This window comes from Apteryx rowi, unplaced genomic scaffold, assembly GCF_003343035.1.
Source record: "Apteryx rowi isolate R43461 unplaced genomic scaffold, aptRow1 scaffold_56, whole genome shotgun sequence".
Lineage (NCBI taxonomy): Eukaryota > Metazoa > Chordata > Aves > Apterygiformes > Apterygidae > Apteryx > Apteryx rowi.
Window position 1 is genome coordinate 772,256 of NW_020450827.1, and position 13,945 is coordinate 786,200.

At 54.6% G+C, this 13,945-nt stretch overlaps 2 protein-coding genes across 2 annotated transcripts in view; one reads left to right on the forward strand and one right to left on the reverse strand.

Annotated features, from left to right (window-relative positions):
* Positions 1-256, forward strand: part of RHOBTB2 (Rho related BTB domain containing 2) — a 4,831-nt gene extending 4,575 nt beyond the window's left edge. Inside the window, exon 6 of the mRNA XM_026081685.1 lies at positions 17-256. Coding sequence (XP_025937470.1) covers positions 17-256 — 240 coding nt within the window. The remainder of the gene's footprint in view (positions 1-16) is intronic.
* Positions 257-2,694: 2,438 nt separating this feature from the next.
* LOC112973657 (tumor necrosis factor receptor superfamily member 10B-like) overlaps positions 2,695-13,945 on the reverse strand; it is a 14,380-nt gene continuing 3,129 nt past the window's right edge. The window contains exons 3-11 of the mRNA XM_026081784.1: positions 8,668-8,800; positions 7,707-7,835; positions 6,908-7,022; positions 6,678-6,769; positions 6,469-6,564; positions 6,214-6,254; positions 5,366-5,515; positions 4,548-4,620; positions 2,695-4,387 (exon numbers count right to left, since the gene is read on the reverse strand). Of these exons, the coding sequence (XP_025937569.1) occupies positions 4,092-4,387; positions 4,548-4,620; positions 5,366-5,515; positions 6,214-6,254; positions 6,469-6,564; positions 6,678-6,769; positions 6,908-7,022; positions 7,707-7,835; positions 8,668-8,800 (1,125 nt within the window). The 3' untranslated portion in view covers positions 2,695-4,091. The remainder of the gene's footprint in view (positions 4,388-4,547; positions 4,621-5,365; positions 5,516-6,213; positions 6,255-6,468; positions 6,565-6,677; positions 6,770-6,907; positions 7,023-7,706; positions 7,836-8,667; positions 8,801-13,945) is intronic.

The following is a 13,945-nucleotide window of genomic DNA, read 5'->3' on the forward strand; positions in this document are numbered from 1 at the left end:
TGCCTCCCCCGCAGAGAACCAGGAGTACTTCGAGAAGCATCGCTGGCCGCCGGTCTGGTACCTGAAGGAGGAGGACCACTACCAGCGGGCGAGGAAGGAGCGGGAGAAGGAAGACTACCTCCACCTGAAGCGCCAGCCCAAGAGGCGGTGGCTCTTCTGGAACGCCTCCTCCTCCCCGTCTGCCTCGCCTTCCGCGGCGGCAGCCACCACCTCCTCCTCCTCCTCCTCCTCCTCTTCTTCCTCGGCCGTGGTTTGAAAGCCTGCCCTCGCCCTTGCTCCAGCGGCGGGGAGGCGTCCAAGGACCTTCCCGGTGCCTGGCGGAGCGGACACCAGCAGCTCCCCCCCTCGAGGAGCCAGAGCAGGGGCCCGGAGGGACCCGGACCCGGCTCCTCGCGCCCTGCTGTCGCTGCGCTGGAGGCGGCGCGGGGCTGCCGGCACACTGGAGGATCGGCAGGGACGGAGCGGCAGGAGAAAGTCACGTTTGCAGGAGCACGAGGGGGGTTTTTGCTTGTTTGCTTGTTTTTTTTTAAACACTGACGGCGTGAGGAGGAAGAAACCCATTCTGGTTCCGCTTTAAGTTCAGACCAGAAGCTGCAGGATTTGTCCCGTTTTGTCTCGCCGCTTCCCCTCGCTGCCCCTCGGACACCCCGGCCCGCCGTGGCGGCGGTCCCGCGCTTCCCAATTGACTTGCTTGCGAGCGAGCGGCCGCTTTCCCTCTGCCGTCCCCAGACTGCCCCCGGCACCCCGCCGGCTCCAGGCTCCGCACCCGGACTAAGGCTGGATGCTGCTTTCCTGTGCGCGGGAGCCGAGGACCAGAGCCGTTTCCCCGCGCGGGCACATCTCCTCCGGGAGCGCCGGCGGATGCTGCTTTTCCCCATCTGCCGGTGGGGTGCGGAGGAGCCGCAGGGGAAGGAGCCCTCTGCTCCCTGCCCCTTCCCACGGAGGCTCGGGCCGCAACGCTTCCGCAGCGGTGGGAATCCCCCAGTGCGACCTCTCCAGCGTTCTTTTTTTTTAAAGAAAACTTAAAGCAAAAAAAACAAAAAAACAAAACCAACCACCCTACACCAGAAAGCGAGCCCCAGGCCCCCGGCTTGCGGTTTCAGCCTGGAAGGCTCCGTTGTAATAAATGGTATTTTAAAAGCCCAGCGTGGTCCCTGTGTGTTTCGGAGGAAGCAGGTGGCCCCAGGGAGGCTCTGGGCTCCCCCTGCCTTGTGCCCTGACGCCCGCCTGAGCTCGGGGCAGTGCCAGCGCCTCCTGGTTAGTGCTCCAGGGACAGCGGAGAAGCGTAGTAAAAAAAGCTCCCTGCTAAGAGCGAGAGGTGGCTTTACCATCAGACTAACTTTGCATGTTCCACCTGTGTCATCGTAGGTGCGCAAGTTGTATCACGCAGTAGGTGCCTGGCGGGAGACAGCGGCAGAGCCGGGGGACAGAGGTGCCCATCCTGCGGCGACGCCGCCGGGGCTCTGCGGGACCCTGAGCCCAGGGCAGGAGAACGGGAGGGATGCAACCCCGTTAGCCAGAGGAGCAGGCGAGCGCGTAAAGATGTTTCTAGGCAGCCCGGCTGCTCCTGACCCTGCTCCCTCCCTGCGTTTCTCGTCATCGAGCCTGGCCTTGGTAGAGCACTTTGGAGTCACTCATTTCACGTGGTCCTCAGCCACAGGCGTGGGCACGAGGTTATAGATCTACCCAGCTTAAGATCTCAGTGGTTTTGCGCTTAGAAGCATCAGCAAGGCTTTCGGTTGGTTCTTCCCTCTTCAAGGCCGAGCCGCCGTGTTCCCTGCTCTTGGCCTCACTCCTTCATGTGCGTGTTCCTGCAGGCGCAGCACCAGGGCGCTCTTGGGCAAGGAAATAAATGCCTTCCTGCCGTGCCGCGCGCCTCCCTTGCCGCGGAGGCATGTTCGGGCTGTCCCCGGACAGGACTCTTGCCGCTGTGCAGAGCGAAGCCTTCAGCAAGGCACTCGGCTTTCACCGCCCCCTTTGCGGTCGGGTGCCAAAAGCAAGAGCGAGCAGGCAGCACAGCGCTCTTCTGGCAGGTTAGAGAAAGCCCCGTTTGTGAAGTTACTACAGGTCTTGAGACATTACGAGTGTACAGACCAATTCAGTCCTCCTAGTCTGGCTCCTCCAGAGCTGGCAGGGGGCTCGAGGGAGCGTCCTGGGGCAAGCAGAGGCCGTTTCTCACTAAGCACCGCATGGATTTGCAACGCAGCTATAGGAGAATAGAGCCCTGGTTCGGTGCAGCAAAACCAAGGAGCACCATCTGCACCTGGGCAGCAGCTTCATTAGAGGCCCACCACGTACCTTGGCCACCAGGGCTTCGAGCAGCCCCCCAAAACCTCAGCCCTCCGCAACCCCTGGCTCAAGGGACCTAGATTTCAGTCTCCTACTACTGCAGGCAACTAATGAGCGTGGGACTCGCGGCATAGGTGATAAAGGCAGATTCCAGGTTTGCTGCTGAGGATTTTCACGCACACAAGCATCACTGGCGATTAGGGACAAGGACTGCTCCCAGCAGGCAGCACAGTCTCTGAAAGGATGCCAGGGTTGTAGAGCACCATAAACCCGACAGGCCAGGTCCACAGCTGGTGCAAGGCCAAAGGCCTAGTCCTACTCATTTGGTATCCACTGAAACCCAGAAAAGACCATCGTCAGCATTATGGCAAAGTATGGGGAAAAAAAGAGATGAGAAATCAGGAGGATTTTTTAAAAGTTTATTCTTCCTTCATAAAGAGATGTAAAAAAATGGAAACTGGCTGGGCCAGCTCTGTATAAAAACACAGTCATGCATAGTAAAAAAACAATCCTATTTTTATATTAGCTTTTAAGTTAATGTATGTACACGTTTACAATTACTAAATAAATACATAAATACAAACAGGCTGCTTGTGTTATATACTCATCATTTTTTTAAATGCTGACGGAAGTTGTGGGGGAGGGAGGAGAAGGGATGATGGCAGGAGGGACGGGAGGCTTGTGTGCCTGCTGAGCAGACCTGCACACAGCAAGGCTGAGCCCCAGAAGCCAGAGAGGAGCTGGCAGATGCCCCCCGTAACTTTCTTAAGGCGTTGCGGGAAGTCCCCATGGGCTGGGCTGTACCACTCAAAACATTTGGCCAGTTCAAGTAATGGGGTTTCACAGCTAGGAGAAGTTGTCCCTGAGCTTTGTGCAAGAGACAAAGCAAGGACCAGTGTTTGAAAGCAGCAGTCCATCTAGGTAGAAGATGGATGGATGGTACCCACAGCCGCACTCGGACCTCAGCGCGTTTATTCTTCCATGCCAGCTGGAGGCAGCGACAGCAAAGCCACTTTATGGCTAGGGGAGCAAGAACTAACCAATTTGACCAAGGTCAGACAGGAGATGTGAGAGGTTTCTGACACAGTGCTGGTTTGTTGCCCACGCTCCTGCTTGTGCTCGAACAACTAGCTCACTTTCTCCCTGCGCTGATCCTTTTCCTAGACAACTCCAGGGATCACAGAGCAAGTAAATCATCCCCACTCTCCCCTCAAACTCCCGTTTCAGAATTATTTCTAACAGCAAGCAGAACCACTATGAATACAAGTCAGGCGAGAGCTTTTAGAAAGTAACCCAGGAATCCAATTAATGTTTGCCTGCCAAACATACAGCATTAAGTTTGCTGGCCGGCTTAGAGATGTTCTACAAGCAGAAGCCATAACATGATGCCAGGAACCCTGAGAAAAGGGTAATCCAGTTAAAAATCACAGCAGACTCCCACATCATGTAAAGACCCTCTCTATGCTAATCCTGAAGATGTCTGTGTAGTACCAGTGCTTCCAAGAGAGACAATTGCACAGGCTCCTTGGAACAGTTTTAGGCTCTTTGCATTGTCCTAGTGAAATCATAGAGTCTGTTTGGATTTCATAAGAAAGCACCTGATATTGAGCCTGTAGCTTCGGCAGAGAGGGCCACAAGGCTTGTAATTTCACAAGAGAATGGACTCCTCCAGGCTCAGCTGAACTGTTCAACAGTTTCATGAGAACAAAGCTAACAAATCTATGAAAAAAATGCAACTCAAGTGTTTAGAGGTATTTATGGCTTCAACTTGAAGTAGGAAGATGCAGTGCCCGTCCTGCTCCTCAGCTTACTTCTTCATACTGGTAAAAGCCCTGCTGAATGAGACGGAAGGAGATGTCCCCTGCAACACCTCCAAGATCGATCCGGTCCAGGGTCTCCAGCAGCATGTTGACAGAGGCCTTCATCCCTTGTCTGTTCTGCCAAGTGTTAAGCATCTGGAAGAAGGGCTCCAGCGAATACCTGTCGTTCATCTCTGCGAGAGCAATGTCATTCTCCAGCAGATCAAGGGCTCGGCCATACCTCTTCCAGTCCTTGTAGGGTACTTCTCGGGCAAAGATGTCAAAAGAGCGTCGCAAAACTAGAGCAAGAAGGGAAAAGCTCTGAGGACAGGGTAGAGCATGGTCATCTGGGCCAAAAAGGATTTTCCCAGAAAGCCTGCAGGCTCGTCCCACTCCCTGCCCTCCAGCCCATCCCCCAGCGCCCTCAGCACCTCCAAACTCGTCGTGCCCAACACTTACGAATAACGGGGTCTTCTCCTTGCACCGGAACTAGTTTCCTCCTCACATTCACACCAGGACACATTGGCATCACCTACCGGAAAGACAACACCATATAGTACCCGCAGCAAGCACCTGGCACAAACACCCAGGCAGTAAACAGCTGAAGTGTAACCACCTTTCAGAGGCACAAACTTCAACTGCTGCAGCTCCAGAAGCAGATCTAGCCTGGAAATGGAGGAGCTGAGCCAAGAAATGCTTCCTGCAGCCAATGAGCCCGATGCTGTCCCTAGGTGCCATTAAAAGGGAGTGTGGAGACTATCTCCTTCTCTCCGAGAGCTGTTGGGGCAGGCAGGATTAGACCGGGAAGGGGTGTACCCTCTACAGGAGGCCACCGCACTCCAGCGGGACAAACATCATTTTATGGCGCTGGGATCACAGCACACCACAAGCAGGGGAGAGCTTGCTAATGGATGCCAAGCATGGAGAGAAGAGCTCAATTTTAGAAAGTAACCCCAAAACCCAATATCAGTTCAACATTTGCTCAGTATCAGGTGTTAAACCTGCAGAGTCCATCTGGCAGCCAGCTGCAATACTCTGCAACAACAGGAGGTTTTTGCCATCCTGACTACTACTGCTCCTGATAAAGAGCAAAAAAACAGCTGGACCCAGAACAAGGATAAGGGAGCCTCACCTAAGACCCCTCACCCTTCTCAGTGTGGAAAGCTCGATCCAACCCTGGAAGCTCACAGTCCAACCAGCTTGGACAAAGTAGAGGCAGCACAGTAAAACATCAGACCTAGGCTAAGCATAAATGAGCAGAGGCATGTTTCACATACATCCAACGCTGGAGCACCGGGAACAACTGAATCCGGTCCTGTAGAAAGCAGCTCCTGCTGCTGATCCCGAATGACCTGTTCATTGCGAATGTTGTCCTGCATCCCCAGGCCCCCCCAAGCACACCTCCTCAGCCGCAACATGATGCAGTCCTGGGGTGGGAGAAGGAGAGAAACACAAGCCAACTGAGTCTTGCAGTCTCAATTCCTGGGAGAGCAGGGCTCACAAAAGCCCCTTAAAGGCTGCTGCGAGGGGACTGCTTTCAGGGCTCTCATTTACTGCGGTGGCATCCACCTCATCAGGGTTTTGAGGGTTTGGAAACATCAGGCAAGAGGCTGGATCTGAAAGGCTTGTTCATATCTGTCCTCTGTGCAGTCTCAAGAGCAGTCACTGTCCCAGAGCTTCCTCCCAGGAGGGAAAGTGGCCCTGACCCACAGCTGAAGGAAAGCTTGCTTCCTCTTCTCCCTTCAGCTGGAATTGCAGGACATGGGCTTGCAGGAGGCCAGAGCCATCTCCATTATGGCACAGGCCTCCCCTTTTACTTGGTATTCCCAGCCAAGGTCTTTCAGTTGGCTGGGCATGTTTGTGCTTGCACCTCCACTGGGGCAGCAGTAAGAGCATCAGGGAGAGCGTTGCAAGTGCTCTGCACGTTGCAGGACACTACCCGAAATCCTCTTCCACTTGGCCAGCTCTACCAGATTGCTGCAGGGGCAAGACAGAGGCCTGTCCCCACACTCCTACAGCCTTTCTGGGAGTTACAGGCAAAGTGGAGAGCAGATGGTGTGAGGGATCTTGCCCCAGCCCTGCAAGCAGAGTTGCCATCCCCCCAGGGCACAGCAGAACAGCTCACCACCACACTGGAAGATTTCCTCCTCAGGTCTCTCCCATCACCTGGAAGGGAAAACAGCACTGTGATCCCCCAAGGCAGGTCTCTCTTCCATCCATCCCCTCTAGCCACCCACCGTACACCCACGCAGACTTCACAGCCTGCACGGCAGGGCTAGCGCTCAGCCTTGCCAGGCCGTTGCATGGCCAGGGCTAGCTCTTTGGGGCTCCCCCACGCTGCTGCTCCATGCATGCAAGTGCCCACACACCCAGCACTCACCTCCATGCGAACAGTGGCTGCAGCAGCATTTCCAGAGGCAGATGGCCAGAAGGGCAACCACAAATAACACAACCACAATGATCACGATCATGTTCTCTAAAGCAGATAAAATAAGGTGTGTGGGGAGCTGCTACTGGTTTCCTTAACAGCAGCAATTCACATCTCCTACCCTCACCCCATCTTCCCTCCTCCAGCAGCCCAGCACTTACGCTGGGAGCTGGGGAAGGCATCTGTGGGAGGACCGCACTGGAGGTCGCTGTGTGGCGTGCAAGGAGCCCTCTCCACCTCGCCCTCGGGGCACCTGGGAAAGGGGCAGACAGACACAGCTCAGGTGCTGGGGCTCCTCGGACAGCCCCATCCCTCCCAGCATGGCCCCCGGCCACCACCCAGGAGGGGCCCACCACATCCCCCAGCACCAGTGCCACACCACCCGGCTCACCTGGCCTGACACTTTTGGCACATCTCACAGGGGTGGTCTGGGGAGCAGAAGGTGCCGTTCTTGCAGGCACACTGCGTATCCTTGGTGGCCTTGCAGGGACTCAGCTGAACTTGATCTGAAGATGACAGGAGAGCCAGCTCGACCCGAGCATCTCCACTTCACCAGGGCAGCACCTACACCTCACCCCGCGGCCAGTGGCTCCAGCCTTATAGGGAACTTGGTCCTTCTGCTGACCACCCCCCTTCCTTTGTAATGGGGTTAACAACCTAAGCTGTCCTACAAGCCTGGGGAAGACCACCTCTCTGGTGTAATGATTCAACCAGAGGTTTCCTCCCTACCCTCTCCTACCCCGTGCAGCAGGCAGCTGCTGCCCCAAACCCCCCAGTGCCCACGTGCTGCAGAGAAAAGCACTGCTTGCATTAAAGCTCCACCAGCGGCCAATCGTAGAGAACAGCCTACAAACACTGCTGGAGCAGAACTACCCCATGAGCCCAGATCCTAGCAGCCTTTGCTGAAGGTCTTGCACTCAAGTGTTGGACAATGACCCAGTCGGCCAAGGGACTCTGTATTGACTAGACACGTAGGTCTGGCATAAGTAGCTGCACCAATTCAAGACCCAGTAGACTCCCTGAATCCTGACCACTCACAACGTGAGCCACTCTTTGGAGATGATGCAGGCAACTGTGCTCTTAAATAGAGGTCTCTGGCCAGCTGAACCTAGGCCCATGCTGTCAGCCAGCATCAGCTCCTGGAGGGCACGACACACAGTCTCTCCTAGAAACACAGCCCAGCTTCATACCTTCCCTACATGTCCGACAGCCAAGGCACTTGGAAAAGTCATTAGGGTATTCGATGTATTCATCTTCTTTACACGGCAAACACTTGCTGGAGCCATTTTGCACTTTACAGGGCTCTGCAACATAGGTACCTGCAAGAAGAGGGGGTTGAAGGAGGAGAAAGAAAGGGCATATCAATGAACAGAGCATAGGATGGAGATGTCTTTGCAGAGAGGGAGCAGATTCTGTTGTCAGCGAGGTTAAAAGGCAAAACTGGAACCATCAAAGGGAAACATTCACATAACGAGTCCTTAGATCACAGAACTCAGTCACAGAGGTTGAGACCTCCACTTTGGAGAGTGCATTAAGGGGGTTAGCAAAGGACATTCTCAAAAAGCATCATTTAGAAAAGGTGCAAAAAGGAATAAAAGTCACATGCTTCAAGGCTCCAGCTAGTCTTGAGCTGTAGAAGAAACTCTCATCCCGAGGAGGAGCAGTCTCCTCCTCAAGCCACGCTGCACTCCACAGACTCTCAGCCTGGTGCATCACAGCTAAAATATGAGACTAGAGGACCAAAAAGTCAGTCCAGCCTGGCAGGGGTTTTGTAGCTGCTTCCCTGAAACAGCAGGACAGAGACCACTGAGGGACGAGCAGGGACTCATGCTGTTGGGAGCTGCTTCGCACACACCCCACCAGAGAACCAACAGTTCCTGGTCAATCTTTCTGGCACTGAGAGCTGCCGGACCAACAGCTATTGCATAAAGGTGCTCACGTCCCCCAGCATGCAAAACAGGAGTGTGCAGCCAGTGGAGGATGAGAGCAACAGCCTTCTCCTTTGCCCTCCCTGCACTGTATTCTGGGTGCAAGGGGAGCAGAGGAGAGCTGGAGAACGGGCTTACTCCTCGTGGGGGGCAAAGACAGACAGGCTCTGCACACAGAAACGAGGAGAAGCTGCATACGGCGTGAAGTTTGAGAACATCTTACCTGCCGGGCACTTCTTGCAATAATGATCTCCATCTTGAACCTGGTAAAAATCTTCCCTTCCCCTACTTAAGTCCAAGTGATCCAAATTGTCCCTTCTATCCAGTGCTACTGCAACAGTTCCCCAAAACGCTTCCTGTTAAAAATTCAGAAAAACCTGGGTTAAAAAAAAAAAATCCCTAAGAGACACAGAGCTGTGCTACAATCTGTGTGCCACTATTGAGAGACCAGGTAGGAGACAGATAGGTGAGCAAAGAGCTCAGGTGAGGATCTTAGCAGTGTGGTCCTGCACTGTCTGCACGGCCTGGAGCAACCTGCTTATTGATTTAGCACTTCAGAGCCAGGGCAGCACTGGACAGGCGGATTGGGGCAGGAGCCAACAGCATCTCACTAGCAGATTAGTGAAGCACAGATATGGGGACCTGGGGTTAGAGGTGGAACTAGTCACCCTGTCTCGGACGCAAGGGCCAGGCTGGTTCTGGAAGGAAGCAAAGGGATGGTCAGGGCCGCTGGATAAGTGCCACGGGACCGTAAAAGCCAAGAGGAGTGTGCAACAACAGCCAGAGAAGATTTGGACAGCGTGGCCAGGAGTTTTAGATGGGCGGGTGGATAGATGCCACATATCAGATGTGAGCGGAGGCAAGCAGTAAGATTTGGACAGCTTGCCTACTCGAATCCAGCAGGCGCCGAGTCCACAGGGCAAAGGAGGAGGGAGGAGGGCAACAGTTGTTCTGCCCAGCGTGCTGAGGCAAAGGAAGGAGCGGAGCACCCGGGCAAGCTCAGAGCTGCTAGCCATGCTGAGCTCAGCTTGGCTGCCAAACATCCCCTTGACGGAAGCGAAGGGTACTTCCCGCCCCTTAGGAGAGGTGGTTGTTTCCTGGCAAAACAGCGGGAGGAGGTTTGCAGAGGGATTCCTGTATGCCAGGGTTATCAGCAAGGCGAAGGCTTACTAACATTTCCTTAGGTTAACATCAGCTCTCCCTTCCTTCCCCAGTGTCTGAGCACATGAACCAACCATACCAAAGAAAGCCAAATATCGCTGCGTGGGGAGGGAAGAGGAACAGAGCGGGTGTTTGTGGGGAGGAAGGCAGCCGCGTGTCAAGGCTGGTGCTTGCCTCGCTGTGCCCACAAGGAACAGCGGGGCTGCTTCTGCCTTGTGGTCTTCCAGAGGACAGCACAGCCTTGAGCGTTTCCGTGTTATCCCCTGTATCTCGCTGAGGATCAGGAAGCCCATGGCCCCGTTTCCTCCAGCTCGCTGCACACCTTTCTGCTGGCTCAGCTCCTTCTGCATCTGCTCGATCGCTCAAGCCACGAAGGGACAAGGCTGGATGGGAACGGCCACTCACTCCATCACGGTTTTGGGTGCACCCTGACTTCTGGCTGTGAACGCCAGCCCTGTCCCAGCACGAGACAGGACCGCTCGGCACTGCGCCCAGCGCTTCCTAGCACAAGTTAGCACTGTCAGGAAGCAAAATGGACATCAACAAGCCTCCGTCCCTTACCTCAGGCCTCTGTCCTTCTACCTGGCTTTGCAGAGAGGGACAACCCCCTCCCATGCTGTGCACGGAGCGGCACGACAGTGACAGTGCAGCAACAGCAATTTCCCTTTCCACTTTCACACTCCAAGCCAGCCTGAAACCTGCCTCTTGAAACAAATATTTCTTCTATGAGTCAGAAGCTGCCTCAGAAGAAGGCGGAGACAATAGAAACCCGCGGTACGGAGTCCGCCGAGTTAGCCCCACCACCTCCTGAGCCACATCCCCTCCTCCTCCTCCTCCGGCAGCCAGGCTGCCAGTGCTCTGCAAGGAAGGGCGTGAGCGCAAAACCAGCTGCAGCAGGTTTGATGGTCTCAGCACAGCACCCGCAAACAACTTTCCCCAGATCGGCCGGGTCACGAGCTGCGGCTCCCCTCTGCTACCTCCAGAGACGGTCCGTCTCCCCCGGCACGCCACGACGAGGGACAAACCCCCCCGCCACGGCCAGCCTGGGCATACGGCCACCGCCAGACCTTGGCTTGGGGGAATTGCAGGAACCCTGCAATGGTTCCTCCACCTCCTTCAGAGCAGCTGCATTAGCGTTGCCCAAGTTTTAGGTAACGAACTTCATCGGGAACTTGAACTTCCCACCCCCCCTGGGGTGTCAGGGCTGCTTAAAGAGCTCTGGGTAGCTACACAGTTAAGGGCAGGAAGCAAGAAGGGGAAGCTGGACCTCGGTGCAGGGCTGGGATCCTAGAGCTGACACGCTGCTGATTCAGACAGCATGGAAAGAAAGCAAAGAAACTCAAAGGCTTCAAGCAGACAAATATCCCAACTGCGAGAAAGAGCACGAATACAGACTAGCAGCTCTATAGCATTTGGGGTTCTGCAGAGTAAGGGTGCAGATCTCCCGATGGCTGCCTCCCAGAGCCTGCAAGTTTATAAAGTCCTTTTGCATCCAACTTAGGAGACAACTCTTGCTTTTCCAGTCACAAGTTGTTTTATCCTCTGCAGTTCTCAGGGTTTTACCCACTCTGGTCTTGAAAATCTCTGAGGACAGAGACCGCACAACCTCCCTGGGCAATGTGTCCCACTGCCCGACTGTCCTCAGGGGCAAGGAAGTTTTCCTGGCAGGCCGTGAAGGCGATCACAGCAACAACATCTGTTGTTTCAAAAGGCCCCTCGGGCACAGGATTTCAGTGCTCTCCATGAGCTTGCACAAGCGCACGATAAGGTTATCAGCCCACACCACCTTCAAAAGCAAATGCAGTTCAAGTACATCATCCCAACGCAGAGAGCCATTTGCAGGTAGGAATCTAACCTATTAGTTTTGCAAAGCACCAAGATAAAGCAGCCTAGGAGCCACGGGGCAAAAGGTGGCCTCAGTTTTACAGTCCAGGAACAGGCAAAAAGGGGTTCAGTGAGAGCCACTTTTGTGCCCACAGCAGAGCCTGGACCCTGCACCCTCCTGCTCCAAGCATGTGTCTTGCGATGCCTCCTGCCAGCTCTTACCCTTGTCTGCTCCAAAACACTGATAACCAGAGGCCAGACACCACCACAACATACCTTGGCCCTGGAGAAACCCAGTCCAGCATCCACTGCAAGGTGCTAACAGGACACTTTCAACCAGCACTAACTTCACCCTAGGATTATGATAACCTCTAGACCCGGTCCTCCCTGCTGGCAAATCAGTGTGGCGATCTGGGGGCAAACCCACATCTTCCTTAGGCTGGGTGGCTTCACCTTCAGCCCCTAATTGCACTGTTCATTTGCCAGGAGACAGAGGAACCCACTGAAAAATGGCAAAACAGTCCAAAAAAAATATTTAGCTTAAAAATGGAGAGTAGGACTCTGCCTATATCACAGAAAAGGTTTTAAGAGAAAAGCCTGGGGAGAAAAAGAAATACAGCCACACTTCAGCTTGTCCCAGCACCAGAAGACCTGCCTGAGCAGTTCCAGCACGGGCTGCTATTTTATCACTGCAAAAGCCAGTTTTAAAGTAAGTTGCATAGAGAAGCCAAGTTCAACGCAAGCAACGGTATTTAAGAGTACTTTTTGCTCGTAGTGAACATCCAAAGAAAGTAACGCTGCCCCAAGGCCAAGGAATGACCAGTCACAGTAATTTCCAATATCCTCATCGACCACGAACTAAAAACCTCTTTTTATTCAGTCTGGATGATCAGACCTGGAGAAGACTTCTGGGAAGTGCCAATCTTTGAACCTTCCCTCAGCCACCGCTGACTTCTGGTTTTCTCCTGAAGTGATCCCAAGGAAGGGATCAAACCATTACAGCAGCAGATAAACCACAAACTGAACTCCTGACCACCAAAAAGCATCTAGACAGTATTAAAAAGCATGCCAACCCTTGATCTGTAGGAAGCCAGGCTCTTCATCCCAGAGCACCAACTGTATTTAAGGACTGAGGAGCAAGAGAGACACTTCAGACAACTGTTGCGCCTCTGCTCCAAAGGAATAAGTTTGCTGAACTCGGGGTTTACCCGCAGACTTTATGCGGATGGAATTTGAGCTCCTGTAAATACAGAAATTCGGAGGCTTTCTTCTTCACGAGCCCGTGGCCCGTGTCCAGGCATGATGCAACAAGCAATGGTGTGCAGAGGAAGCAACTGCAGCCATAATATCGTATGATTATCACGTGGGCATCACCAGTCCTGATCAGCTCCCCCTCCCCTTTTGTTTTTTGATTAAAAAATATATTTTTGATAAAAAAATTGATAAAAAGAGAAAAAAGAAAAAGAAAAAGCCCAGTAAGAGCATGCCTGTAGGTGATGGGGTTGGTAAGGCCGTTGCCTGTATAGGCAAGTCGCAGCAAAGAGCAGGGAGATTCGAGAAAGGATCGGCAAAACTGCGGAACTCGCATAAACAACACGGGGAAGGAACTGGAGAGGACGAGGCTCTTAAAACCTCTCACAGTAAGTGCCGATTTCAGCGACAGCAATTCCGGCAGGCAAACAGCAACCACGTGTCCCAGAGCCGCTACTGCACTCGGCACGGGTGGACTCTGGCCCAACGGCAGGAATTGTGGCCAGCCTCGGGATCCTCAGGACAGGATTCCCACGGACTGCAGGCGAGACGAGGCTTTAGGTACCTCTGAGCTACAGAGCCCTCCAGCCCAAGAAATACAGCACGCGCAGGTGGGAGCTTCTGTCCTAAAAGTCACCAACACTGAGGGGTCAGACACCCGTTGCGGAAGCGTAAAACCACGTATTCCTGCACGAGACGGCGCAGAACAGCCCACAGCTGCGCCCGGACACTTCCAAACACCCCGCCACGTTCACACGGCGCACAGCACGAGTATCCGCACAGTCTCGGTGTCGCCGCAAGATCCCGACTTGCAACGGCAAACAATGCTTGGAAGCGAAGGAAGTGGAAATCCCCTCCAGTACACGCCGTGCCGGCCGCAGGGATCCGGCCGCGACGGGGTGGCCCTCGGCGGCCCCACGGCCTCAGCACCGCACGCGGGAGCGCCGCGCACAGCACGGGCACACGTGTCCAGTCCCCCACACCCCATCGGGCTGGGAACGCGCTTCCCAGCCACATTCCCTCCGCGCTTCCGCCTCCGCCCTGCCCCATGGCTGGGTCCATACATCCCTGCTCCCCTATGAGCCTCCCGGGGAGCCCCACGCAGCCCCGGTCCCCCCAATTTGTGCAGGGGAGCCCCTCCCCATGGCCCCAGTCCCCCCAACCTGTCCAGGGGAGCCCCCCCCAAAGGCCCCAGCTCCCTAACAGCTCCTGCGCCAGGTGAGACACCCCATAGCCCCTGCCCCCCCGTACAGGTGAGCTCCCCA